At 40.3% G+C, this 12,665-nt stretch overlaps 1 protein-coding gene across 1 annotated transcript in view; it reads left to right on the top strand.

The window, feature by feature from the left end:
• LOC126262198 (retinol-binding protein pinta-like) overlaps positions 1-12,392 on the top strand; it is a 92,691-nt gene extending 80,299 nt beyond the window's left edge. The window contains exon 7 of the mRNA XM_049958614.1: positions 10,603-12,392. Coding sequence (XP_049814571.1) covers positions 10,603-10,754 — 152 coding nt within the window. The 3' untranslated portion in view covers positions 10,755-12,392. The remainder of the gene's footprint in view (positions 1-10,602) is intronic.
• Positions 12,393-12,665: the final 273 nt, after the last annotated feature.

The raw sequence follows: 12,665 nt of genomic DNA, 5'->3' as shown, positions 1-12,665 counted from the left end.
ATGAGGATGATGCCACGCCATGGACTGCCTTTCTGTTTCCGGCGCAAAGTGGTGCACACAGTTTTCGAACCCCGTAACGATCCGTGACAGGAAGGCCGTCGGTCTCAAAACGCTTCAACAATTCAGATGAAATGGCCTTTCTTTGAATCTTGTGCTCCTCTGTGATCGTTCACGGTACACATCGTGAGCACCTTTCCGAATATCATCTTCGATCATTGCAGACGCGCTTCCAATGCTGCCCGACAACTGCAGAGGCAACTGTCCAGTTGTAATGCGCCGGTCGGCACGAATAACGGCATCCACACGATTCAGCACGTCTGGGGCAGTGGCTGTGACAGGAGGTCCCGAATGTCGCAGAGCATGGAGCTCTGTTTCTGCATTTCCTAAGGGCTTGTAAAGACATTGCATTCCCCGAAAGTAGATAATATCTTTTCCTTATGTGCGTTACCGTGTCATAATACGTATGTATCATTTATTTCAACTATTCTTTATTTGTTAATACCCCACATTGTTTCTTCATTCAGTTCGCTACTGTTTTATATTTTATATTGAACGTATATTAATGTTCTGGTTTTTTATGCTTTGTACATCTTTGGTTAGGCTACCAGAAGCACTGTGTCAGAGAGAGAGCGTTCGCGGGTGAAAAACGTTGAACAGTTCGTCGTGAAACACGGTGATACGCGGAGGAACAATTAATTACACTGTGTCCGCTGTGTTAATAGGATATCGTGCATTATTAAGTGAACACTAAAACCTGAAAAGTATATAGAGTGTTCGTGGTGACGATTTTACAAACTGTGTGAACTTGTGACAATTAGCAATGAATCAGATACTATTGTCGTGTGGAGACACTAACTGTGAAAGTGGAACAAACCAAACTGTTAAGTAAAAGAACAGTGCTGTAATTTGATCAAGAAACATTTATTAGTATATCGTCTAAACTGTCTTACAGACGACAACGTAAAATGAACTGATGTTTAACGGACTGTTATAGTGATAAACACATGTGACTGTTATCTGTAACAACACGGTGAAAGAACTGTGCGAAGTATTACCATTAACCGGATATATATCGTAAATACTAAAGACATTGCATAATTCCAGTCTATCCGCACCGCGTGATTCACAAACTTTTAATAATAAAATGTCGCGCGCGTAACGACAGCGCACACACTGGAAGTATTATTATCGCGCCAGTGCTGCCAGCTGATTCGACTACAACGGAGACGTGGACCACCACCGTAACTGGAATGTTAATGAAACAGGAGGATCCATCATTATCTTCACGCCACGAACCAGGATTTACTTCACACATCGTCGCGCGGACCACCGCTGACGTCATCGCACTGCCTGCAGCAACAGTTAAGACATTAAAAGAAAATTATTACGCTCTCTCTCATTTCAAAATTAAAGACAATTGCAGTTAAATTAACTATTTTAAAAATACTGTCACAATATCTCAATTTTGTTTAGTTCAAATAAATGTTCTTTCCATTATTTCTTGTTGACAATGTTGAAAACGCGCCAAATTTATGTTCAGTTCATAATTTTCTTTCAAAATTCTTCTCACACATTTTGCTGCTCATTATAGTTTTATTTTGATGTTTGTTTGCAACTTGTTTTGGAGGGAGTACATACTTAATTTTTTGTATAGTAAAAGTTAGCTACCATAAAATTACGTATATTACCAGCTGATGCTGTCCGCCATTACTGCTTGAAAACTGACCAATAGTATTTTTGCACCTATTTTCTCATTGGCTGTCAGCTTCAAAACAAAATTACGTATTTCGTGGGCATCTAGCGGATGCGCGATGTCTATGTAGGCCCCTACTATAATTTGTTTTTACTTTTGCAGATTCACTGGAATTATATTGACTTTAATTGTTCATTTGGCCCCATTAAAGTGATTTATCGCATCTATATAATAATTGTACTGAATTTCCTAACTTTTTTTTTTTACGTAAACATTGGCATAACATACTGAGATTAAAATTGACACTTACTGGCCTCACATAAGATTCTGCACGTCCTAACAAAGACTATGCCAATTTTTTTTTTCTTTCGTCCATGACTAACAGGGGTAACCAGATTCCTTGTATAGGCCATGTTTTATTATGTTAAAGGTTTTTTTTTAGAATTAGAGAACCAGTTTATGTACAGATGGCGAACGTTTAGCGACAGGACAGCATTGTTTAAATGCTGTCTTGTCGAATTTTTGCAGTCTTCGGGTACGAGTTCAGAGTTTGATAGAGTAATTTTGTGTTTTACTTGGGTTAACTGTATTTAACTTTGTGGGCAATATGATGATTAAAGGGGAAGAAAGAGTAGCTACCTTTCAGATGTGGGAAGATAAAGAAAATGAGGAAAAAGACACGGAATTTGTTAGGGAAGAAGTAGATATGGGGACAGCCATTAAATTATAATCGGGTGTCAAAAGAGAAGTAGATGAGAAGGGAGGACTAGAAAGTATGTTAGCATTGCTGTTAACGAATATGAAGGAAATGGAAAACAGACTTTGTGACGGATAGAAGCTGTTAGCAAATAAATGGGTGAAGAAATTAAAAGGCTGGATGAAAAGTTTGAACAACGTCTGAAGGGATTTAAACAGGAATCGGAAGAGGGATTGGAAAAGAAAATTTTAGATTTTAAGTCAGATGTTAATAAAGATTTTGAAAAGTTTAAAGATGATTTTAAAGGGACTTTTAAAGAGACAGAGTTTGAGTTAAATAAGAATCAGGAAAAATTTGAAAACAGTGTAAAGGAAAGTGTAGAAGGCTTGGATAAAACATTAAAGCCCAAGCTACCGAATGTATGAAAGGGAAGGAGAAAATTAAAGATTATTGCAAAGGAATTTTCCGTGAATGTAGGCAAAAGACTAAGACAAAAGTGGAAGATGTTATTAAAGAGACCACTTCTAAAATTGAGAATAGATTAGGGAGTTTAGAAAAGACGGTACAGGATAAGCAGTTTACTGTATCACCAATAGTGGTGCAGATAAAGGATGGGAGTAGTTTCAACAATATAAATTTTGACCCTAATTGACACGTTCATCCTGTGTCCTTTGTGAATAGTTTGAAGGGTCAGTTTACTACAGATTGCACAGAAATAGGTAAGCTAAGTAGGGCAAGTGCTTGAGATTAAAACTGACGTCTTATTGGCCTCACATCAGATTCTGCACATTCTAAGAAAGAGTATGCCAATTTGTTTTTCTTTCGTCCATGACTAACAGGGGTAACCAGATTCCTTGTATAGGTGATATTTTATTATATAATTTTTATTTTTTTTATATTTATTTTTATTTAGAAGTAGAGAACCAGTTTCTTTACAGGCTGTTACCTTCTTTACCGACTCGCAACTGTACTACGAACTGCAGCATCGGCATACATTGCACACAAACGTTTATGGATGTTCTCCACGGTTTCTTTTTCTGCAGACAAGAATTCAATTACAGCACGCTTCTTGTAACGTGAGCCGCATGCAGAGGCCTTTTGGCGCCGTACTACGGCTCTGCCATCTGCCAGAGCAGTTAGAAACTTCTCCGGCCACAGAACAAACATCAAATGTGAAGCACCAATAAGGACGTTTGTCAATGTATATTAGTGGCTTTTTTTTTTAATAAGAAAAAGGCACGTAGAAATTACGTTAACGTACAATTTGAGGTGAGGTCAAGCGTCCTAGATGCGCTCAGTAGAAATTGCTATATTTCGTGCCTTCTTTCACTGTTGCCGCTCCTAGGGACCTATTGTCCGATTCGAAGTACGGTTACTGAAACGCACTCTAGCAGCCGTGGTGTGAAGCGGTGCACGTGAGCTGCGACTGTGTTGTTGCATCTATTTTGTATCACATTTCAACACGGGGCGTCTTTGAAATGCACTTCAACGAATTGTTCTAGTTCTGTGTCATATTTTACCACAACAGTTGATGGGGACAAGGGCTACGTAGGTTGTCAGTACTGCATAAGATTCTACCCCTGCACCGCCGTACCTCCCGGGGATTAATATGGTCCCTCTGCTCTCCCAGCAAACTTCTCACTAAAAAAACTTGCGAATGTAGTCCGTACAGCACTTAGTGGCACTTGCTACCCTTTTTCTATGTCGCAGTTGTCAAAGATTTCGATAAGCATTGTGTCACTTCTTGCCGCTGCAAGCCTTTGCGTATCTGACGTGTTCAACTGGTTTGAATTAAATTAATGTTCATTGTTACAGATAAGTCCCACATCTGAACGTGAGCTACTTAACAATGTGCTTTCACTACGTTTCTGTCGCAGCAGATGATCGTCATGCTGGAAATTCTCGTAGTACGATTTAAAGCGATTAAATTGGAGACATTCCCGAGGTCGCGACACCCCGAGCAACACTTTGCAACCCCCTTGCGAGTCTCGACCCACAGATTGAAAAAGACTGGGATAAAAAACAAATAGGTTGTTATATTTTACTGATCCCACCGAAAAATGAGTTTTATCAGTGGGGAAAATAAATGCACATATAGTGATAGGTCTTTTTTGGCCGTGTCTTCAAAGGATCCTTTTCGTCATTTAACCTACCCATAGGTAAATAGGTGTTCCGAATACAATATAAACTGCGCACACAAGTGAGGTCGAGCTGCCCGTGTACACGCTACCGAAGCAGATGACTAAAGTTTCGTCTCGGAAGCTTCAAACATGCCATCGTGAAGAAGAGAGAATTCAAATTTGATAAAATGGAAATGTCGATTGTTGATTTGGGAACGACAATCATTGAGTGATTTGGAGATTTTAGCATAAATAAAAAAAATAACTTTATAAAAAACGGGGGAAAACATTATCAAACACGCCACATACGTGAAATGGGTGAAATACGGGGAAACCTTTAAGATACGGGAAACCTATCGAAAATACGAGAGGCAGAAGAAAATACGGGTGAAATATGGGAGAGCCCGTAAAATACTCGAGACCTGGAGCCCTATAGGTAACATTTGCACATAAAACAACAATACTCATTGCAGATGACGACCTTAACTGTGTTGACAGGAATGAGGACATAGCTCAACGTGTAGTGGTGACAAAAGGAAGACCACAGCGTACAGGAAATCTTTAACCTGGCAACCTGTGCGAATGGTGCACAGCCCACGCTCGACACACACGAGTGAGTAACAGCTGCGTGTTCTCGCAGCGAGATCGTAGAAATCGTTGTAGCGCACATACGGCGGCGTCACAGTGATGATTCCGCAACAATACTGGACTGGAAGCCAACTGGTATGCACGTACGCATAAGAAAGCAGGCAGTGTTTCTTTATTTCGTTTATGAATGCAATAACAAACGTAACAGAAGATTTTGAACTCACCCAATGGTTAATCCACTGCTTCCTAAAGGAGCGTTCGTGTCACTATTAAGAGATGACGAAAGTAAATATTTTCGATTGAATGGGCCGGCCGAAGTGGCCGTGCGGTTAAAGGCGCTGCAGTCTGGAACCGCAAGACCGCTACGGTCGCAGGTTCGAATCCTGCCTCGGGCATGGATGTTTGTGATGTCCTTAGGTTAGTTAGGTTTAACTAGTTCTAAGTTCTAGGGGACTAATGACCTCAGCAGTTGAGTCCCATAGTGCTCAGAGCCATTTGAACCATTTTTTCGATTGAATGTACACTAGTTTGATGGATTAACAGAAAAAACATAACTGTAACGTCAACTGTTCATTTTTTCCAGGTATCTGGGTAGGAGATGCACTCAAAGTGATCGACATAATCAATGCATAGTCTGTAAAATGCATAGTGTGTAAAACAGTAAAGAAAATTTGTGAAGCCTTGTGGGTCTTGCAAAGAGAGAGATAATTCAGAAATTCACAGAAGAAAGGTGACTGAAAAATGTCAGGGCATTTGAGAAGCATCCTACTTGATCTGGGCAATGGAATCGGATCAGTCCAAGTAAGACGAAACCTTTTCGCTGATTACTGTATTGTGGCAAAGCACAGTGGCAAGGGAAATGTATCGAAGTCTGATCGGTAACAGTCATAATGAGCAATGAATCAGTTTATTCCCGTGATGTATACGGCTCCGCCGTTTCACACGCACTGCTGAAGCGCGCGTGAGAACTACGCAGTGAAACCGCGATAATAAATCGCTCGTTTGCGTCGAGAGGAAAACCGTCCTCACACGGGACGAGGCAGCTAGCGTTGACGAGGACGCGGACGGAACATCTGGACTCAGGAGAGACAGCGCCGACGACACACGCGACGAGCTAGCTTACGAGATTTGGGCTCTCAGCACTCTCCGGCGACCGTTGTCGGCTCTATTTTGCTCGCGAACCACACAGTTGCTTCACGAAAACCGATCCGGGTAAGATAGCTGCGGCAGTCACGTTAGCGACTGTCCAGCAAGAGCGGAGAAAATCGCGAAGAAGATTCTGGCCTCGTCAATGGCTTGAACAGCAAATTAGTGGTAGAGGAATGCTACGTAAGCTGTCCAACGATCTCAGGTACGTACTAGTAGACGTTATTCGTTAACTCAGTTGAAATTTCATCCCATTTTCGGTTTTTAAATTGAGTATAGTTGCTGTGTACTCTCTATGTCAGTTTGCGCATGCATGAGATCCGTATACCCGAGATTGCATTGCCTTTGTAAACGTTTGATTCGAATGGAACATGTAATATTAGTAATTTTCGCCTCACTAACATTAATATACGCTCAATAGTAAACGCTTGATGGCCTAAAGTTATCGAACAATTGTAAAGTAAAAGAAATGAACCATCGCATTGCCGTTCTTTCGCGGTGCCGGTAAATCTCTATGTACATTTATCGATTAATGGTATAAAAAAGAATTCTGTTGTTTCAAGACAAATGAGGCATTTGGCGCCTCACCTTTTACTTTTTGTATTCTATGAAAGGCGGACGTTGACTTGCTGCGATCCGCAACCGTACTTTATATTTTATGTGAAAATATTGAGTGAACATGCTAATTTTTATGTTTTTCAATCAGAAAACATGTAGTTTCTTGTAAATGATTACGAACAGACAGCATCAAGAGGACATTTTGACTGTTATGTATAAAGTATTTAACCACAATGGTCATCTATTGTAATTTAATATGAAAAGGTACGTAGCTTTAAAAGAAGTGTGTTACAGATAAATGTGCTTATTTTCGTAAATTAACCTTGATGAATCCCATCTCCTCATTCACACAATTGATAATTAATTTGTGTTAGTTCATCACCAGAAATTACGATCACGCTGATGGCCGAACGCAGCATGAGGCACAAGGAACATTATCGTTTTCCTATTATTTCTGAGCCATTTTTTTTAATTGTTTAGTGTTGCATTTCTTTTAAAGTCCATAAATCTTCTGGTCCCTTAGTGTTGTTCCGGGTATGACTACATCACGAATATAAAAATGCACAGAAATGATAATGTTTCTCTTATTCAGGTATTTAATGCTCAACGTATGTTATTATAATAGTGTAATCAATCCCTGATTCTGTTGCCAAGTGGCCCACCAAAATATTCACTTTCTCGACATTTTTAATATATATATATATATATATATATATATAATAACAATTATTTTTCTTTTTGCCTCCCCCCCACCCCCAAGAGCAACGTTACAAACAGGAGATATTTTAGAAGTTGTCACCATCATCGGAAAAGTCATTTACCAGAAAGACACAATCTGACACATTTCACGTAGGTAGAGATAGGTATATGTATTTTACAGAAAGTTGCATAATAGCAGAAACTTCGAGTATGTAATTTTTCAGAATGAGATTTTCACTCTGCAGTGGAGTGTGCGCAGTATGAAACTTCCTGGTAGATAAAAACTGTGTGCCGGACCGAGACTCGAACTCGGGGCCCTTTCCATCCGCAGGCAAGTGCTCTACAATCTGAGCTACCCAAACACGACTCACGCCCCCTCCTCACAGTTTTACTTCTGTCAGTACCTCGTCTCCTACCTTCCAAACTTAACAGAAGCGCTCCCGCGAACCTTGCAGAACTAGGATGAGGGCAGCTTCACAGGATAAGGAAACGGTCACCTCGCTACTAACAACAGCTGTAAAGTGTTGTGACACACACTGCGCAAAGTTGAATGTAAGATACAGGAACATCTGACTTTTCCTGCGAAATCAGTGCCGGTTGGTCAGAATGGGGCGATATGGGCCCTCACTTTTGTACCATACTATTTATGTTCCCACAGACTTCCAGTTGGTATCTAAATTTAAACTACTTAATACCTTGTGAATCTTGATGTCTGCCTGCATTGGAAGATCCATAGGACGGTAATCAGCTTTACACGTGCCAAGTCTACCACTCACAGCTATGGAAAAGTAGTGGTATGTACAAAGACAATCACAACATGCTTGGCACTCAGTCACCTTGCGTATTGCGACCACATTACATATTTTCCTGCAACATAACTACATCTTTGCTGTGCAGAAAGACTATTCGAAAGGTCTATGTAAAAATTCAGTACCTGAGACTTCCTCAATCAAGCTATCGACATATCATACAAGGCAAGTTTTCACGACCAGTATTTCTGTCTTTGGTGAATTCTGTTTTTATGGTTATTATGTTATGGTTAATGACATAATTCTTGGCCAAAAGTTTCGTCTTTCAGTGCTGGAGGCATTATCAGAGCCTGTATAGACTCAGATACCACTATAGGCTCAAACACGCTCAGATAGCTGACACGTGTCCCCGCAACTTTCGGTTCGTGACGTCATGAAACCGCTGCATCAGTTGGCGGAGTCGCGGCGGCGAGTGCTACGGAGCTTTTAGTGGAGAGGAATTGTCGCTGTTTGATTTGTTTAGCACCAAGGTTCACAACATGTGTAAACCCAGTCCTTCTTCTTTTATATTAAAACTGTTTCTGTGCTTCTGACATCCTGTGGCGCCTCTGTACATTACAGAATAGTAATAAGTGTATCTTAATTAGACCATAGCATCGGAAAAACGACTGTTGTGGATATTTAATTGCAGAGCACACGATCTGCTACTGACGATTTACCCGTACTTCCCAGAAGACACTTGCTATTGTGTTCCATAGCCCTGGTGTTAATGTTTGTTTCTTGCTGTTCTTAAATACATGTGCTAAGGCTGTTTTATAGGGCATGGAAAAACACTTTGACCAAAACCATTAAACGAAGGAATCTGAGAATAGGAACTAGGGGAGCAGTGAAAATGGCGGTCAGTTTGAACATTTGCTGCGACATACGTATGTTAATTAAAAGATGGCATGTCTGCGTATAAGAGCAATCATTTTTCATTTCCTTTGAACTTTTCAAGACCTATTGAGACATCAAACACGGATATGTGATTGTTTTCATGTCTAAAGAAGTGCTGTGTAATACAGCAGGTAAGTATAGGTATACCGGGAGATCAAAAAGTCAGTAAAAATTTGAAAACTCAATAAACCACGGAAAAATGTAGATAGAGAGGTAAAAATTGACACACATGCTTGGAATGATATGGGGTTTTATTAGAACAGAAAAAAAGACAAAGTATTGCTAGACGCGTGAAAGATCTCTTGCGCGCGTCGTTTCGTGATGATCGGGTGCTCAGCCGTTACTTTCGTCTCCCATGTCCCCAGACCTCAGTCCGTGCGATTATTGGCTTTGGGGTTACCTGAAGTCGCAAGTGTATCGTGATCGACCGACATCTATAGGGATGCTGAAAGACAACATCCAACGCCAATGCCTCACCATAACTCCGGAAATTCTTTACAGTGCTGTTCACAACATTATTCCTCGACTACAGCTATTGTTGAGGAATGATGGTGGACATATTGAGCATTTCCTGCAAAGAACATTATCTTTGCTTTATCTTACTTTGTTACGCTAATTATTGCTATTCTGATTCGATGAAGCGCCATCTGTCGGAAAGTTTTTGAACGTTTGTATTTTATTGGTTCTAATAAAACCCCACGTCATTCAAAGCATGTGTGTCAATTTGTACCTCTCTCTACATTATTCCGAGAATTATTTAGTTTTCAAATGTATACTGACTTTTTGATCACCCGGTACATGTATCTGATGGTTTAAGTTGTCTTGTTCCGGTCGTGAGGATTGGTGAGTCCAAACATTTCGTGTACATTTTCTGTGTATTCCATTTCATTTTGATTAAAGATATCCATATATCAGATTTAAGTAACGCTGCTGTAGTGACGAAAATTTGCGGCTGCGACCCCTAGTTCCTGTACTCAAATTCGTTTGTTTGGTGCGGTCTTTCTGCCCTACACTTTTGGTAAAATTGTTTTCCGCTCTCTGTATATTCCTGCTCTGGCAAGCGACGGGCGTATATCCTTTGCACTGCTCAAATTAGAGTTAGATTGAACTGTGCTGATGCCATCTGTGATAGTTCTCACGAACGGGAGGAAAGCTTTCATTTTAGTTATTCCTTTTTTTCTCTAGAAATTCCGAATGTTGCTGACCTAGTTTAAGTTTGTACTGGTATATGAAACTTTATAGCCTCAGACGTTTTCAGCGATGGAAGACGAAACGCTAGGCAGAGAAATGTACTTTGGGCAACAGCCTAATATCCACAAAACGAAAATCACTGAAGATGGAGATGCATTCGTGTAGCTGTGGATAGTAGGAGTAATTTCTAGAGACTGAATAATTAAGTGTACTTTCTTATTTCAGATGAATTCATCAGGAGGGCGGAGGAGAAGAGAGAGTGGTTCGTGGAGCAGGACCGCTACACCTCGGACGAGAGCAAGAGGCCCCCAGACAACCACTATGCCGACGGTTTGTTCGGAGTGGCGGGATCCTTCAAGAAGCTCTCAGTAGACTGACGCCGCCACACTTCATTTTGTAGATTCTGTCACTTGTGGACAGTAAACTGTGGTACACGGGGTGAACCGGGAATCTACCAACGAAATTTCAGAATCTGTTATGTGATAATTTCTGAGTGTTTTGGTATAACAGACCCATGGCCTTCGATGGTTCGTTAGAGAGTAGCAACATTTTTTTTTTCATGTTTTCTTATTGAGGTCTGCAGTCGAAAACTGGATTGGTACAGACCCAAATGCTAGTCTATCCTCTGCACAAACTCCTTCACCTCTCCATATGTACAGCACCGGACGTCCGTCTGTGAATGTCTTTGTTTAACCGATCCCTTCTTTTAGTCGAATTGTGCCCTTTCATTAATTAATCTACCTCCTCATCTAATCTATAGCATTCTTTTTAGCACCACATTTAAAACACTTGTATCCCCTTATTACTCGAACATTTAATCGTCCACGTTTCGCTTCAGTACAATGCTGCACTCCAGACAAATACCTTCAGAAAAAAAGCCTAAAATACTTATAATTATCGTTAACAAATTTGTGTTTTTCACAAATGGATTTTTTCCAGCTGCCAATTCGCATTTTATGATCTCCCTACTTCGGCCATCATCATTTATTTTACTACTCAAGCAGCAAAACGCATCTACTACGGTCAGTCACTTTCTGATCTACTTCCCCATGCTTGCCAGATTCAGTTGCCTGAACTTTATTTCTCGTTCCAAGTTTCTCCTTAATTTTCTTTACTGTCTCAATGTCCAGACTGAATTCCGTCTGTGATAGCTTACAGCCCTCCTAAACTACCACTTTCCCTTTGTGCCTTTCAAGCCTTGCAACTCCAGCCAATTCTTTGTACAAGCTTCTCACTACTTGCATTCTTTTCCTTCTACCTTCACAGTTTCCCAAACTCAAACGCATATTTCTGAAGGTCGACTTCTACCAATTTTTCGATTCTTCCGCAAATTGTTCGTGCCAGCATTTTGTAACCATTTTATTAACAGATGGCTCTCTAATATTCACACCTCACAGCACCTACCTTCTCCGAAACAGAAATAATCACTATCTTCTTGTTTTCTCACCCCCCCCCCCCTTTCTACTCTGTATTTGTATTGAAATGAAAATCTCTATAACTAGCAACCAGAGAGCACGACTCCCTTATACAGAAATACTTAGGAAATGTCGTTGAACATCGTCTGAAATTTTGTCAGCGGTTCGGGTTCACCCAGATAAGTAATAAGCGTGCCCTCCTACAGGGACAAGGTCTATGGGACCTCCATTATCTCACTGCGTGAATCTGTATTTTCATTCATTCTAGTTGTAAAGCAAACGTGAGTGTAAATATTAAAATGTTAATTTATGTGACTTGTGATTTATGCCTTCTTGGCTACTCAACTATTTTTCCATCATATGGATTGCACGCAATCCTCATTGCGTACTCAATGACTGGATAACCGTTAATGACATTTTTGGAAAAGGTGCATCACAAAGATGGGTGGAAGGAAATGAACTGTCCACAATCCAGAAAAAATTTTGTAATTGCTAAGCACTTGTCTTCAAAATTCAGTGTAGTCCCGTTTTTCATGATGTTCCATAAACTAACCTTTAAGCTGTGTGTCATGTTGAAATACAGTTACTTCATTTATCAAATGATTTTATGAAACCTAAATTAGGAGAATAGTTTCAGATCATCTTGTTCAACACACCAAGGGCTCTATAATAGACTGAAGCAGCCTTCCAGATCTCTAACATCAGCAACTGTGGTTTTTATCTCTTCCAAATGTTCTCTCAAACAGAACTCCACGCCTTGATACATATTTTTGGCAAAAGTTAAGCCTGACAGGAGCATAGTAACAGCTGAAAAATTAGAAAAACCTGTTGCTTAAAGTTCATTTACACTCAATTGCAGTTTACCTTCAGATG

This window comes from Schistocerca nitens, chromosome 6 (assembly GCF_023898315.1).
Source record: "Schistocerca nitens isolate TAMUIC-IGC-003100 chromosome 6, iqSchNite1.1, whole genome shotgun sequence".
NCBI classification, from domain to species: domain Eukaryota; kingdom Metazoa; phylum Arthropoda; class Insecta; order Orthoptera; family Acrididae; genus Schistocerca; species Schistocerca nitens.
This window is presented reverse-complemented; position numbering and strand designations above follow the sequence as displayed.